This window comes from Pogona vitticeps, chromosome 5 (genome assembly GCF_051106095.1).
Source record: "Pogona vitticeps strain Pit_001003342236 chromosome 5, PviZW2.1, whole genome shotgun sequence".
Classification (NCBI taxonomy): Eukaryota; Metazoa; Chordata; class Lepidosauria; order Squamata; family Agamidae; genus Pogona; species Pogona vitticeps.
This window is the reverse complement of record NC_135787.1, coordinates 10,076,676-10,093,838: the sequence shown is the minus strand read 5'-3', so window position 1 is coordinate 10,093,838 and position 17,163 is coordinate 10,076,676. Positions and strand designations below refer to the sequence as shown.

The window sequence follows — 17,163 nt, the reverse complement described above, 5'->3', positions numbered from 1 at the left end:
CATTAAGAAATGCATTCATTTGCTTGTCATCCTGTTTAACTCAAAAGTACCCGTTTTTTATGTCCAGCATAAAAATCTAACATGTTTCCAAGCTCTGTATACTCTGCTCTCACCAACTTAAACTAAGATATTTGAAATGTTCTTGGAATGATGTGGGGTGGGGAAGAACCCACATACATTTAGCCTGAAGATGCAAAAACTGAGCAGATGGGAATATAATAGTCCTCTTCAAATCCTTGCAAGATCGTCAGGCACAAAAACTTGTTTCTGCCATAGAGGACAGGACTAGATCTAATGGATTTAAATTATAAACAGCCGGATTTTGATTGAACATCTGTAGAATGTTCTTAACAGGAAGAGCAGCCGGAGAATAGATCCCATTACTAGGTGGGATGGAAAACTCTCCTATGCTATAGGAAGAAGCGGGAGAGCTATATATTATATACTCTCAATCTCCTATAGAGAGCAAGGTTTTGGATTAGATGGCAGTTCTCTGCCTTTGACCCTCCAGATGTTTGGGACTTGAAGTTCCAGAATCCTTGACTATTAGCCATGCTGCCTGGGTCTTCTGGGAACTGAAGTCCAAAAGGTACGGACAGCTACAACTTGATATTTAGTGCTACAGAACAGCCTTCTAACTCGACAGCTTGAAAGTCCTGCTCCGTGCATGTCCTCTCCAGTTCTACGATTTGCCACTCATTAATGACTTTGAGTCAATGTTATCATATAGACCAAGCACTTAATAGCTTGCCTTTCCCCCAAAAAAAACTATATGATCAACAATTTTGCTTGTAGCTGAACACGCTTTGGATACCAATGCTCAACAGCTGCTTTTGAGAAGGAGCATTGTTAATAGAAAACCCTTGAGTGCAACAAAAGGGCTTTTCTCCAATAAATGTCAAAACAAATACAGTGAGCAAAATAACGTTTTACTAGCCCATTATTCCTGAGCAATTTATTAGATAATATTGGGAACAGACAGAGAAGGCAACCAAGTCAGCAGAATCTCTTTTTTAAAACTCAGCAATGCCTATAACCAGGATCTTTGCTTTTCTTAAAGTTCTATTGAGTCTTTTAGTGCTCTTGTGGTTTTATTGTTTACCTCCCCTTAGATCAACTGCACAGCTGGTGGCCATTTCTCACTGCTCTGTGTAGCTTTAAAATACATATAGGAATCTTAGGATGTTTGCAGAAACTCAAATCTTTCTTATTGCCATTTGAAATGGGCAGATCAGCATCTCCTAGATGGATGTGCAGGTTGGAACTGAGCTATCTAGAATGCATTTGCCCTTCTTTAAATGCTGCAACACAAATCTTGCTGGCTTAAACGTAATCACAACGCATCTTTAAATATGTGTCTTGAGAGGGGACCTACATTAAAATCCTATTTAATTATTTGTTTGAAAGTTTTATTAATTCACAGATGAACACAGAAACAAAGCAGAATTCTGAATAAAAATAGTGCGGAAATGATAAGTACTGGAAACAGGTAGAGACACTCAACATGACAGATGTCTGACTGTCCCAACAAACTGCTTAAGATAAAAGAAACCTCCCTCTTTCATAAGTCACAAGAAGCTATTTTGTCAACTCACCAGCTTCATGTATAGCAGCCAATAAGAGAAACTGCTGTTTTACTAAAGTAGGCTGTATATCTAGATGCAACGGATGTTGCTCCTTTGGCTAACTGGAAAACCCTACACTTCTTCTTCACTCCATTACCCTTCCCCTCCATGCTGGGATCTGTAATATTCCCCACATCCTAGATCTGGGTGTACACACAAAAGGTCAAACTAGATGAGACACTGAGTTTGTAATCTTAAGTCCATTTTTCCCTCCAATAATGCAATATACACATCTAAACAACTAGACTTGCAAATGAAGTCCCTGTTTACTTCCCAATGTCCAATCACAAAGCAGAGCAAGTGGATTAGCAAAATGCATAAATGAGAGAAGCTCAGACCGGGCCCATCAGTGAATGGATGGTAACACAGACAAGCACTAGCACGCTTCTCCATATTTCAACAAACAAGCAGCAGTAAACACAATCTTCTGAATGCTTGGATAGAAAAAAAAAAACAATAGCCAAGCTAAAGCAGCTAGTCAGCACTGGGAATGTGAACTGATACAAACACCTAGTGTATAATTAGAACTCACTGAAAAACTAACCATTCAAAAACCACTTGGAAAAGTTTGTATATCCAGTTTTACACATAAATGTCCTGAAGATACAACATTCCTGTTTGAGGAAGTATAAAGAGCAGCCAAACCAATATGGAAAATGCCATGCACCTCTCGCCAGGAAAACAACCATCTCAGCCTTGAGCAAATATTTCCCATGGCATTTACTAAGAACTTGTATTGATTTTAATTGCTTGATTGTTATATTTTATTCTCCTGGGATACTCATTTGCTGACCTTTACATATCCCATCTTTATCGAGGTAGAACTGAACTTTGCACTGGGGTAAGCAAATGCCAACTGATGTTCCTTCAATGTTCATTTGTGGTTGCAGCGCGTCCTCTAGCTTGATGCACCGTGCACAGTGGAAATATTCTGGGCCGACACATTCACGACAAGATGAATAGCAACCTGCAGAAGAGAAACGGGCCGTGAGCCACCAGAAACGCAGTATTGTATCTGTGGAAGAATGAGAAGCCCAAAGAGTGAGACAGGATTCTGGTTAGCATTTTAGTTTGGATGGTTGTTTTGCAATTTCCTTCCCACTTAAGTCATTTCGTCCAATATCGTCTCCTGAAAACCTTCAGCATCACATGACTCCCCTTCTGAACGAAGGAAGCCAGTTAGATTCAATGAGACATTCCCAAAAAGTCACCGTTTTTACTTTCCTCAAAACCAACCTTGAAAATGTCTGCATAATATTTTAGAGGCAACTAGTCAGTATAGCAGAAAGAGAGAGAGAGAGAGAGAGAGAGAGAGAATAAACTGGAAGCCTTCATTTGTAGGGGTCCAACAGAAAGTGAAGGTTGAGTTACCTCTGCAGATGGTGTGATCCTGATAAAAGCCTTCTCCGCAAGCAGAAAGACATTGACCATGACGTAAGGCAAGAGGAAAGGAACAAGAAATGCACTCAGTTGCCAAAGGCCCAACACAACTGGCACAAGATTTGTGGCAAACTGTTAGAGAAACAGAAAAGGGTTTGTGAGTTGTCTATTATTCAGATTTCTTCCAACCATACTGGCTACAATCCTGACAGTATTTTCCATACAGAAACTGTAGAAACCACCACGGCTGACTGAGAGAATTCTGATTGCACATCTGAACCCACAACTAGTTGCCTGTTGTATGCAAATAGCACTTCATCAATTAGCTGGAATTAATTGTGGTCAATTTTGCTTCCATGCAAAGAAAAAAACAACAACAGCAAGATTCCTGGCCAACATTTCTTGTAACCCTTGTTAAGTCAAATAAATAAATACTGTAAATAAATAAATAAAACGTCCCTAAAAACAAACTGTCCCAAGTAACTTCATTCCTGCTCATTCTGTTCCTTTCGGGATATATTTTTGTTACATTTCATTGCCCCCCAAATGTAATTATAGAAGAGGTAGCCCGGTTGGTATTCTGTGGTGCTGGAGGAGACTCTTGAGAGTCCCCTGGACTGCAAGGAGATCAAACCTATCCATTATGCAGGAAATCAACCTCGAGTGCTCACTGGAAGGACAGATCCAGAAGCTGAGGCTCCAAGACTTTGGCCATCTCAGGAGAAGAGAAGACTTCCTGGAAAAGACCCTGATGTTGGGAAAGTGTGAAGGCAAGAGGAGAAGGGGACGACAGAGGACAAGATGGTTGGACAGTGTCATTGAAGCGACCAACATGACTTTGACCCAACTCTGGGAGGCAGTGGAAGACAGGAGGGCCTGGTGTGCTCTGGTCCATGGGGTCACAAAGAGTCGGACACAACTTAACAACTAAACAACAACAGCCAGGTTGGTTGTGCAAGCAATACAGGGAAAAACAAAACAAAAATAAAAGAACAAATTAAAAAAGACCAAACCCTGGTGGCACCTTCAAGACTGCTATATTTCAATGTGAGCTTTTGTGGACAAGTCCACTTCCTCAGACTTACGGAGTAAAATACAGTTGGGTATTATTCATATCCCTCCCAAAGCTGGCATAAATGTTTTACTTGGGAACATTTGTATCTGAATTGATGGTATATTATTATTTGATTATTATCATATGATATATGGGAAATTCTGAACCAAACCAACCCTGCTCCATTCCCATTCTGGACCGTTTTGGTCCAGCGGAAGGACAAATCTTTTTTTAGGAGCTGGGCTGTAGCGATCGGGACCGGATCGCATCTGCACAAAAGAGTCACTTTAAAGGTGATCATAGCCAGTGAAACAATCTTTTTCAGTGCCATGTAACACAATCCTAGATCACTGTCTGATGGCACCCTTCACCTGTATTCGACAGCTATTTATCCTCACCATTATAAGCCATACGCAGCCTTGAAAATCCTCCTGCAATTTATGAATGGCGGGGGGTGAAATATTTTTTTTTCAGAAAGCACAAGGCTTTCTTTCCTTATCTCTGAATTGCCACCAGAAAGTCGCTAGATGCAGTATCACACAAAATGCAGTCTTACCTCTGCATCTCTGGGAATTATCTGCATAGTAGCCGCTGGGACATTCTAACACACAGTTCTCATCATGCAGAACTCTGTCTGCCGCACAGTGTAAGCAGGCAGGACGGTCTGGGTAACACATTTCACAGTCCTCGTTGCAAGCTATTGGGAAAGAAAGCACCATTAGCGAGCAGCATTTGTCAGAGGGAAAGGGGAAGAGTTCTGTAGTTTCTTTTTTTTAACTCCAGCTCTCAGAATCCTGCAGCCAGTGTGGTCGATGGCATACAAGGTCAAAAGCAATGGATATGTGAAAGCTTAGGGGCTACAGAATCTATGGACTTTGAGGGTGTCAGAGCCGTAACTCGCCATTCTGTGCTTTGGGGCCATCAGCATGATCTCCCTGGAACAAAGGGGAAACCCTGGTACCCAGAAGCAGGAGAAGAAGCTGGTGCCCACGCAAGGAAGGGTTATGCATTTTAAAAAGGAAAAATCCATAGGGGTCAGGAGGTGTTATGGTTTATTTGCCTAACATTCATGAGCAGATTCACCTCTGGCTTCCAGTGCCCTCTACATTTTGGTGTCCTGAGGCCAGACCCCAGCTGCTCCACCTTCCTTATGGCCTTGCCCTGATGACCTACCAAACTGAACACATCCAATTAACCATATGCGGAAGCTTCCCAGACCTTCTACACTGGGTCCCTATGCTGCTGGCTAAGCAGGTATGGAGGCAGAAACATCTTCAGCCTTTTTTCACTGCAAATTCAGCAGCTGCCAAGTCAGTTATAGGCTCAATTAAAAATGGTGGTTCTTAACTCTAAAGAGATTGGGAGCCACATACCACTTCTCAAACATGCCCCAAACATCTTTCCTGGGTTGAAATATAATCCACACACTGGATCTTCCCTCTCTTGCTGGTGTTTCCCTGAATCTGTGTTGGTGGGAAACGAGACCCCAGTTTGCATTACTAAAAGCAAAAGCTCATGAAATTGTTTTGGGCACCCGAAATAAACGTGGCAGAAACAACAGACAATGAAGTATGTATGTGTACTTCAAAGGTTTCTCTAATCATTTTCTTTCCCCCCCCATCCTTATTTGTGCTCTTCTTTGACATTTTCATTCTATTTTTCAAAAATCTGAGATAAACAGTAATCGCGAGTCAGCAGGCTGCTTAAGTCCTTCACGCCTGGAGACCGACTGTTGACAAACGGCTATGTTTTTCCACAAGGGAGTTATGAAGAGACTTGTAAAGCCCCAAAATAATTTCATTAATACCTTTACTGCCACTCAGCAAGCCAAAGCCCTTCCAGTCTTTCACTCCTTGATTATTTAGAACAATTAAGTCATTTTTTTTAAAAAAGCACAATTTAAGTGCCAATATTTATGCTAGTGGGTGTGTCTATCCTCAGCTGATAAACCAGACTTTACACTCAGATAATATTATATTATCTGCCTAAAAGGAGGACGTCTCAAACAGAGAGGGCATGTCAAGTCTAAGAGGTGACCAACCCTAAGGCAGAGGGGGGAAAGGAAGTGATTCATTCAAAAAGTATGGAGAAATGATGAAAAAAAAAGGGATGCCCAACAAGATGATCGCAAAAAGTGCCTACAATAAGGTGCTGTAACTTTGTCATGTAAGTTGTGTCTTTGTTGGTGGTGACTGGCATTTCTAGGCATGCCAGAGAGATACAAATGCATACATCAATGAAATACAAATACAGATAAGAATTCTGTTTGCAGAACTCTGTGTAGCAGATCCAAGTAAGGTTTACCTTTGCAAACGCCATCTTTAATGTAGAACCCCTGGCCGCAACGGGCAACACAGAAGGCTTCCAGTAACACGTGAGAGGGGTCTTTGCAGGTCGAACAGTTGTATGCCGTGGGGCCCTGGCAAGTAGCACAGGATTCATGGCAAGCTGCAATCCAGGAAAGAGTTTGCAGGTCAACTAAAGAACCGGCATCTCGTCATTGAATGCCCCTCTTCCTGTATAAGGGGCCAACAGTTAAACCAACCTTTGCAGCTACGCTGAAATATTTTGGTCACGTACTGAGAAAAGACAAACACAGGTTGTTACAGCTGATCCTTCGGGACAAAAATCAATGGGAGAAAGTGCAGGAAGGAGACCCTTTTTTTCGGTTGAGAGGCCATAGAGATGGATTTGGAGGCCACACATCATTAGGCGCCCCACATCCAAGCTCAAAATAGCTCTGATGACATTGAGCTTCTGATAGGAAAGGAATGGAAAGAAATGGAATAGGAAGAGCAGCTCCAGTTAATAACTTAGTCCCTATGTTCTGGTCCAACTAAATCTTTTCAGATGAAAAGGAAAGGGTAAGAGCCTGGGAATGATGACGTCCAACATGTGCTCTCAGGTTAAGATCTTGGGGTGGGGCAGGGACAGGAATGAATGTAGCTATCAAAGAGCTCCTTCCCTGAAAGCATCCATGCCTAAGGACTAATTTTAGTATTATCTCCAGAGTTGGAACATGTGCCTTAAAAGAGAATATAACCCAATACGGGAAAAAAACACACCCTCAAACCCTATCTTTAGATCTCCAATTCTCTTGATCAGGAACACTCTGTATAATCTGGATTGAGCCAATATTGGCCCACATCTATACCATTACCAACCTTAGATATCGATTTCAGTCTTCCATGGACTGTAGTGGAGAGGCAGAGCTGAGTGTCATCAGAACATTAGTGCAATACCTGCCAAATTGGAGAAGTTACTTTGAAAAAACAGGAGCCCCACCTTGGTTGGTATAGCCAGTGTCTCTCTCTCTCTCTCTCTCTCTCCCTCTCTCTCTCTCTCTCTCCTTTTGATTCTTCTGGGACAGGCAAAGTGTCCTTTCATGATGCGTTCCCATCACGCGGTCAAAATCTCATTCAAAACTTTGTTCCCACATACTATGCAAACATGGCATGTTTGAAGAGGTCCTCCACAGAGGCAGGTCTTCTAATGCAGTGGTTCTTATTACTCAGGTGTTTTTGAACTGCAACTCCCAGAAACCCCAGCCAGCACAGCTGGTGGTGAAGGCTTCTGGGAGTTGCAGTCCAAAAACACCTGAGTAACCAAAGGTTAAGAACCACTGTTCTAATGCACTAAGAAGTTCCGTTCCCTTTAAAAATAACAGGCCAGAATTGCACCGGACCATTATGCTGGCATAAAGTGCAATGGCATAAACTATAGCAGTGAAGTGCAGTTCTTTTAAGTGGTTGTCTGTATCCCCCATCATCTGCTAATTGCAACAGCTGGCTCACAAACAGCTCACCACTGACTAGTGCCAACCCGCTGCTGGAATTTACATCATTGCACTTATGCCACAGAACTGACCAACAGGATTCTAGTCAATAGATGGACATAACATATAAAAAAAGCTGGCTGGATAGCTCTGGGAGTTGGGGATCCAGCTGCCCAACTAGAGGTTGGGTGTTTGGTTCCCCAGGAGAAAGGCCAGCCTGTATAGCGTTGGGCAAGCTGCACAGTCCTAGGACAACCCCAGAAGAAGGGATTGGTAAACTGAGTACTCCGTCCTTAGAAAATCTTGGAAAGGGCCATCCTCCATCAGCGTTGATTTGACTGCAAGTGATTATTATGATTTAATATGTACACAAATGCCAGCTGTATCAGCACTGAAGTCCAGAAGAAGCTAAAATGTGTGTGCATAGACAATAGCAAACAGATCTGTATCGTGTGTTACATTTTGTATAACAAAGTGAGTTAAGGTAAGGAGCTTGTGGCTCTCCAGATATTGAAAGAATGCTGTTCACATCATCTTTTATCGCTGGACAGTTTAGGTGGTGGTGGTTGTTATACACCACTGGTTCTTAACCTTGGGTTACTCAGGAGTTTTGGACTGCAACTCCCAGAAGCCTTCACCACCAGCTGTCCTAACTGGGGTTTCTGGGAGTTGCAGTTCAAAAGCATCCGAGTAACAAAGGTTAAGAACCACTGTTATACACCATCAAGTTGCCTCTGGCTTACATCAAACCAAAGAATGAGCGATCTCCAAAGCATCTGTCCTCAACAGCTCTGCTCAGGTCTTGTAAACTCAAAGCTGTGGCTTCCTCTATGGAATAAATCCATCTCATATTTGGCCCTCCTCTTTTCTGGCTGCCCTCAGCTTTCCCCAGCATGATTGGTTTTTTTTCCAGCGAATCTTGTCTTCTCATGATGTGCCCAAATTGGTATTGATGGGGATATCGGTTCAATAACATCTAGGGAGCCCAGAGCCAGGAAGAAGGCTGGAGAAGATGATAACTCCAAGAATCTCATGGCCAACAGAGAGCCTTGGTTGGGGAATTCTGGGATGTTGGTTGAGGAATTCTAGGAATTGCATTTGAAAAAAAGGGAAAGCTTTTTCAAGACTAAGGAAGATAAGGTCCCTAAAATAGAGGGATGTTACAAACATCAGTTTTACCGACTTTAAGCCAAGCAGAGGGAGCATTGGGGGAAAAGTTGGCACATGTTCCAGTTCATGCAAGAGTTTTATTTACACCATGCAGAATGGTTACGGCATGTTAAGTCATGTGCAGCTGGCAGTCTACAAAAACAGTCTAAAGCCACATTGTTTTTTTATGTTATTACTTTTGAAAAGAATAATTACACCCACATTTTGTCCTAAAGATGTTCTGAACTTTTATTATTCCTCAACAAGGCACGTACACGCTTGCTGATCAAATGGATAAGAACACCTGGAGGCAACGTCTCCTGACTTCATTGATGTGGAAACATGCACAGATGAATATAAATCCATCAAGGCAGGTGAGGCGGGGGGGATCCTAAATTTGCCCCTTTACAGGATAGGTAAATCCACCTTTTGGCACATAATAAATGAAATAAAACTAAGGTCAGTCACAGCTTCCCATGTATTGAGAAACACAATTTCTTATTGTTTATGATCTGAGGGCATAGATTGCTGATGCATTATTAAAGTTAAGTAGATGTCGGCCCCATTTAGTCTCTCAATGGCAGACCTTCTGGGAGATCCATATGAAACATTTAGAGATCCCCCTCAAAGGAAGAGAGGAAGGATAAAACTTTTTAAAAGGAACCAGAATAGCCACGTTGTTACTCCTGGCATCGTACCAGAAAGACTATGCCATGACCTTCGTGTTGATGGCGAGTGGTAGGTAAGTCAGCAAACGTCCTTTGAAATCACACCAACACTCTCCTCAAGTAAGGGGAGAGAAAAGCACTTGGAATGCTTGGTGCTGGTTCTGGCTCGGGAAAAATAAAAATAAAAGGAGATGAAAACGGAGGGAGAAGAAGATGGAGGGTCAGATTAGGGTGTCAAGAAGACACAGTGAGAGAGAAGTAAGGAGCAGAAACAAGGAAAAACAAGTGAAAAGAAAGTAGCAGAAAGAGAAAAAAATGCTTTCCTTTGACTTTAACTTTACCTCACGGGATGAGATTCTTCTGAGGATTATTTTCAGCCGGTTCTTCATAAGGAGAAAAAAGTTTCCCCACTTTTCAATTATGCCCTCCGCCTCTTTTTCAGTCCCCAGTCCACATATGTACAGCATATATTATTTATATCATTTTTACAGGTAGATAGAAAGAAAGATACAGCTTTCAGAACAGCTGCTCCCTGAAACCTGCAAGAGCAGCGATCTCCTCCAAAGCCAGTGGAAAACATTGTTTTAAGTTTTGCTTTTTATACCAGAAGTGAACCAGTTAAAAACAGGAAGACTTTTTTGGGAACATTTTTGAGGAAATGTGGTCTACCAGGGGTTCTCAGGGTGTCAATCTATCTCTGGTCCTGCCAAAATTGGTTTAGACTGACAATGGGGAAACTAGCATGACTTTGCTACTCACGAAGATCTCCAGGCGTGAAGCACAAGGAAGCTACAGCTGCAGTAACCACTACTTGCAGTTCTCGAAGAGTCACAATTAGAAGTGTCAGCCCTAATCTGCAAAACCTTTTGGAGGAAGCAAGGATCATTAGTCTGTCCCCAAAAAACCATTGTTGCCTCTTTTATAGAACAAAAGGCTCTAGTACTTCCAAGCACAGAGTTGTGAATTCACCCCTCCCTTTATTTGTCCTTCAAAAAACGTCAGATGTTGCTCCAATTGTGTTCACGTCCAGGTCTTGTGCTTCCAACTGCAGGAGGCCATTTATCTTTGTGTTTTTTAAAAAATTTAGAAAGGGGTGGAAAAAACATCATCATAGTAACTATTGATTTCTCTCTGCAATGTCTCTTTTCCACTTGTCTGCTAAGATCTAAGAGAAAATGGATTCATAGGAATGAAGCAGGGAGGAGGGCACCACTGCAGAAATGTCTGCTGGTTTTGGTGCAGATCTTCCTTGAGAGATTAAGGGGTGGGAGTTACCGTAAAGGTGGAGAAGCATGAATTATATAAAGAAGAGAAGTAGGTATGGAGCCTGGCAAGGTCTACAGCAGCCTCTTCCAAGCTAGCATCCACATCAAGTGTGTTGGAATACAACCCCACTACCGCCGTATAATTGCTCCTAGGTATAACTCTCAACAGCCTGCCTGGATAGTTCAGTGGTCCCCAACCCTGGGCCTCCAGATGTTCTTGGACTTCAATTCCCAGAAATCCTGGCCAGCAGAGGTGGTGGTGAAGGCTTCTGGGAGTTGTAGTTCAAGAACATCTGGAGGCCCAACGTTGGGGACCACTAGTTTAGGTAACTGGCTGCAGAGCTAGAGATTAGAAGTTCTATTCCCCATGGTGCGTTCTGCAGGTAGAGCCAGCTTGTGTGGCCTTGGGCAAGCCGCACAGCCCCAGGGCAACCCTAGAAGAGAAGAATGGTAAACCACCAGGTATTCTCTATCTGGAAAACCCTGAAAAGGGTCAACATAAGTCCAAACAGACTTGATGGTACATAATTATTATTATTATAGCTCTTAACACAAGCCTGCAGCAAATTCTATTAGAGACCAAGAGAGGAATTGGAAAGCTGGATTATCTTGAATTCACTGTTCTAGGTTTCAACATGTCACCCATCCATCCAACCCATCCTCTAGGGATGGGAGTTGTGGTCTAACACATCTGGAATACAACCTCATGATGGGAATCTCAGTCCACTCATCTGGAGTACAAAATACATGTTTGAAAGAAATGCACCAGGTTGGGAGAAAGCCTTCTGACCTCTCTATAAGCAGCATGCTTTCTATGTTAAATAAGGGCCAACAGCCTTCCATTGTCCTTTTCTACACAACTGCTGTTGGTTATATTTCTTTGTCTCCTTGTTTTTATTAAGGCAAATTTCATTTTATTCTTCAGCAAAATTTTACTCAAATAGTTCTCATTTTTTTTGTCCTGAGCAGTGCTGAATGGAGGAATATATTTGCCACAATATCCAGTCCTCTACAGTCTTTGGGCCACTATAGAGAAGGTCCTTTTTTCTCATTCTCTGCCTTACTTATCTTCTCTTACTTTGAGAAAAACTGCACAGGCCTGTATTAGGAGCTCTATTCTGGAGCAGTTTATAAACCTGTTTTGTTACCAACATCCCTTTGAAATTTAAATTCGTAGCTAACAGCCAACAGGCTTATCGGAAGGGGAGCTCTCTTCTAAAACACACAGTTCCTTCCCTACCTCTGTACTTTGCTCCCTTTGTCACCCTCAGATGCCATGAATATTAGTCATGCAGTTAATGTTCCCTACACACTTCCCATTTCCCTTTTTAATGAATTTAGAGTTTCTTTAAAAGAAATTTCTGTCAAGAAAGAAAGAGCCATAACAAATTAGTTTTCACAGAGGTCGTCATTTCAGAAGAAAACTTGTTGAGGCTGTGGGAACACGGGGAAAGAGAATGATTAAAGGAAAAATTAGTGGTGGCTTCTTGGTCAATCAAGAAGGAATCTCAGGGAGATGATGAAAATAGACCTTACAGCTCAGCGTTCTCTCCTGCTGCCCCCAGCCCTGAGCATTTAAGCCTATGTCTGACATTGGGCTCCAAGTCCTTAAGGAAGAATGGATCTCTAGAACTTGGCAGTCAAGCCATGGCTTCGTATTTATGAGAATTTTATTAAGCGGCTTTCTTTCAGTGAGGAAATGGCAATGTCATAGATGAACTTGAAGTGAACGAACAGGTTCTTTACCTGTACCTGAGGTTTTGTGGTTCTTTAAGAGGTCAACTGTGCTATAGCACAGAAAACACCCATACACAGTTGACCTCTTAAAGAACCACATATATAGGGCAGCCCCCTTTCCAGTGTGCACGTCCCTGCACTGACAGGTTATTCCTCCATTCCCTTTAGTTGCCACTGAGGAAACCACATATTTTAGGGGGACTCACAGAAGTAAGCATGATGGGCTAATTAAACAGGCTCATGCGAACACTCCAAAGTTTCTTCAGCAACAGCTTAAAGGAAGCGAAAGATAACCACTTGGTGCAGGGACAAGGCCCTGAAAGGGGAGCTGCCCTAAACGTTTTTTTTTGGGGGGGGGGTTGTTTTGATTTAAGCTCAGAATGTTCTAATGAGTTTCACGCAGGTACAGAAACACCGGCTTGTGTGATTCACAGAGACCACAGAGTATGAGTCGCAGAGACTACGAGGAAGAACACCTCAACATCTATCCCCCCCAGAACAGAAGGAATTCTTACTGCAACACCCAACACACACAAATGCCAAACACCAACACTATCTGTAAATGGTCTACACAACTGTTTTGAGATCCTGTCATGAACACAATGGTATAATGTGCTCAGTGGTTACTATACCTGTGAAAATGCTTACTACATTTGCAATTATATGTGTAACACTAATTAGCCAGAGAGGCAATGTCAAGGGGAAATTGTCAAGGGGCTCATTTTCAGCTTTACATTGGCCTCGAAGGAAGGAAGGAAGGAAGGAAGGAAGGAAGGAAGGAAGGAAGGAAGGAAGGAAGGAAGGAAGGAAGGAAGGAAGGAAGGAAGGAAGGAAGGAAGGAAGGAAGGAATTGCAAGTGACCAGAAAGATGGTTGTTGTAGGTTTTTCGGGCTGTCTGGCCCGAAAAACCTACAACAACCATTGGATCCTGGCCATGAAAGCCTTCGAGAATACATTGACAGAAAGAGTCATTAAACATTTTCAGAAGCACAAATTAGCTCCCTCAAAAGGTATGGGTTCCAAACACCATTTGTTCCATGTCGAAGTGGTTTTTCTGAAAGTACAAACTGGGTTTTTACTCCATGCCACAGCAATGGCATGGGGTATGGCCCCTGAAAGCTGAAGGAATACAGTGAACCCTCTACTTACGGAATTAATCTGTATTGGAATGGTGACTGCAGGTCGGAAAGTCTGTAGGTCGAGGCTCCATTGACCTACAATGCATTGAAAACCGATTAATCCTGTAACTGGCCGTTTTTGTTCCATTTTTGTTCCATTTTGGCTTTTTTCTGGTCTGTAGGTCGATTCTCTGGCTGCAAGTCGAACCTGAATTTTGCGGCCAGAGAAGTCTGTAACTCGAAAAGTCTGTAAGTCGAGCCGTCTGTAAGTCGAGGGTCCACTGTAGCAATGTTTCATAGTCTTTAACCAGTTGGCTATCACTTTTTTTTAAAGCTTAGTCTACTCATGTTTCTTTTCTGGATGACGGCTCTGTAAATTCCACTTTGACTACGCAAAGGCTGAAATCCTGTGACTTAGCTTACTAAACCATAAATAAATAAATAAATAAATAAATAAATAAATAAATAAATAAATAAATAAATAAATAAAAACCACAGCTAGAATTGGCCTATTGAATCAACAGAACCTAGAAAGGTATTGATTCACCCAATCCCCACTGATTCAGGAGGCCTACTTGATTTGTAACTTGCTACGCTAAGAATCAGGATTTCAGACAAACTGTTTTGTAGTCCGAAAAGCTCAGATTGTAAAGCTGCCTTTGACCTTTTTAATAGAAACTGCAATATATGTATTTTTAAGAAATAAAAAATAAAAATGGCAAAGTGATAAACTACTGAGATGTGTGTATATCCATAAGGAATGTTGAGCGCTTGCAATACCCTGCCAAATGGAAGGATCCCAACCAGATTTTTTATGCCACCCTGATCCATGGGGAGAAATTCTCCTTGTTCTTTTGTAGGATGGTACAGGTGACAGCCAATTCATACGGCTGTGGAAGGCACACCTTCAAAAGTTACCATACAGTAAATGACCCTGTCTGTTCCTACAATCGTTAGGCAGAGAGCAAGCAGAGGATTAATGTTAGTTTGATATTGCTCATTCCTGTTTGTGCCTTAAGCGATACAAACACACAATAGGGAAACGGATAACAATCGAGTTACAAGCGAATTATGAAACCGAAGGCTTCTTCCACTGGCTTTTGTTTTTATGCAGAAATATGCAGTCAGGCAGAACTAAAGCAAATTGCTTGAGCTCCCTGGAGAAAAGGCAGAAGAAAAATTCCCAGCAACTTTCTCCCGTCGACATGCATGAGTGCAAATATGGATGAAATACAGAATGAGTGAGATGCCCTCAGTAATAAGGTGAAATGAATCGCTATCTTTGACTGCAGGAGGTGGGGAGTCACCGCCTATTAGAGACGCAAAAAAATGGCTGAGAAGGAAAATGTAAAGCGTAAGAGATGAAGACATAGCCACGTGAAAGAAGCCATCTTTTCAACATATAAACACCAGACAATACTGTATGTATATCCCACGCTATCCTGAATTTACTGGGACTTTCATTTTAGGTGTTGTGTCTTCTCATCATAAAAGTATGTACTGCAGAACTTCAAAGTACTGGTTTTGTTGAAAATGTCATATGAAGAAAATTCTAGCTTTCCCTCTTCAAATACACCAAGCTTTTAGACCTTATTGTTCCTTGTTGCAACCTTTGCAGGAAGGAACAGAACACCTATCACACAAGGCACGGTTACAAAATGAAAGGTACTTCCTCCAGGGATGTAGCCATCCATCAGCTTTATGAGAAGACACTCTTTAGAATCAAGGAAGAACAAGTCAAGAATGTCCATCTTACAAAGTACAGGCTAGCATTCTAACTCATTATGATGCCTATGAGCTGGCTCCTTGAAACGGCTTTCTGACTAAAGACAGGCATGAATTAAAAAACAAATCACCAAATTTGTTAAAAAATCATTAATTCATCGATTTGCATTCATACAAATCAATGCCCCTGACGAATCACGAATCAATGAATTTTAGTGATTTTTGATTTGTTGATTCATTTGGCTATAAATCTGCCCCAAGGCACCTACAGACACCAAAATTACAGAGATGTTTCCCATGACTCACTTCTACAATCCTTCCAAGTTTGGTGAAGACTGGGTTTCCCCTAACCAGCTGCTAAAGTGCACTTTCCTGGGGGGGGGACACTTTGTGGGTGTATAACTTGGATATTTGAAACCCAATCTTCACCAAACTTGGAGGGATTGTATCAGAGAGCCAGGGGAAGCCTCTCTGTGATTCTAGTGTCTCTAGGAGCCTGGGGGAAACCTTCCTGTGTGGGCCCCTTCTTGTGGGTGTACAATTCAGACATCCGAAACCCAAACTTGCAGGGCCTGTAAAGGAGAGTCAGGGGAAGCTTCCTTGCAAATTTGGTGTCTATAGATGCTCGGGGGGTATTATAGGGTTTTAAAGTAAAAATGAATTGACAAATTAATTCATCGCTTCATCAGGAAAAAAAATCCATAAATTAATATTCATCCGAAAAAAATCCATAAATTAATAACTCATGATTCATCAACCTTAACGAATCACAAATCAAAACAAATCATCATTTTTTAAAGATTCATACCCATCTCTATTTCTGACCCTTACTGAGGAAACATTTGGCGATTCATCTGCATATTTTTGAAGTCACATACACAGAGCACTGGGCAACGAACTAAGTTGTCTGATGCTGATACTAACGGCTGCTATATTTATATGCAAATTGGCGGCTGCTTCATATCTGGAATTTCATCTCACACTCTTGACTGTTGAGCCCACCATGGAAAAGTTACTTTTCTGATGATGACTCACAGAATTCCTTCACTTCCCAGAATATCTCCACTTCCAGCCTATAGGAATACATCGATGCTACTCTCACCTAATTGAAGACCAACATGTCACATATGTTGAAGGAGGATAGGCCAGCATTTATCAGCTTTTTTCCCTTCCTTACAGAATATCAGTCTTTGCAAGACATAACTTTGCCAAATGAATTCACATCAAACACATACTGATTCTTCTAGAAGTGTGTCATGCTGAAAAAGACACATGATTTTCTTTCCTACAGCAGTTCCATTTGTAACATCTCTGGCAGGACTGAATTTTTAGTTGACTTAGGGTCTGATGATTGCTAAATCCACCATTTTCATGTGAAAATAACAACTACATCAACTAAAAATTATGAACACTCTTATGAGCTAAGTAAGATGTAAAATGAGCCATGATAGATCAGGCTGAAGGTCCATCTAGTCTCATATTCTCTGCCTTTAGGACCCTACCAATTGTCTGTGGAAAAACCCACAAGCAGGAAGCATGAGTACAATCGCAACCCTCCAGATGGTGTTGAAAAACAGACTGACTCCAGCACCGGAGGTAATATATTAAGAGGTAACATGTCTATGTGCAATTCTGGAGTGACATCCTCAATGAATTTATCCTCCATG

General features: G+C 41.8%; 1 protein-coding gene across 2 annotated transcripts in view; it reads right to left on the bottom strand.

Annotated features, from left to right (window-relative positions):
• Positions 1 to 17,163, bottom strand: part of FRAS1 (Fraser extracellular matrix complex subunit 1) — a 299,294-nt gene that overhangs the window by 141,472 nt on the left and 140,659 nt on the right. For both annotated transcript variants that reach the window (XM_078394487.1, XM_078394488.1), the window contains 4 exons: positions 6,364 to 6,507; positions 4,616 to 4,756; positions 2,997 to 3,137; positions 2,419 to 2,592 (listed from right to left, as the gene is read on the bottom strand). In XM_078394487.1, the coding sequence (XP_078250613.1) occupies positions 2,419 to 2,592; positions 2,997 to 3,137; positions 4,616 to 4,756; positions 6,364 to 6,507 (600 nt within the window). The remainder of the gene's footprint in view (positions 1 to 2,418; positions 2,593 to 2,996; positions 3,138 to 4,615; positions 4,757 to 6,363; positions 6,508 to 17,163) is intronic.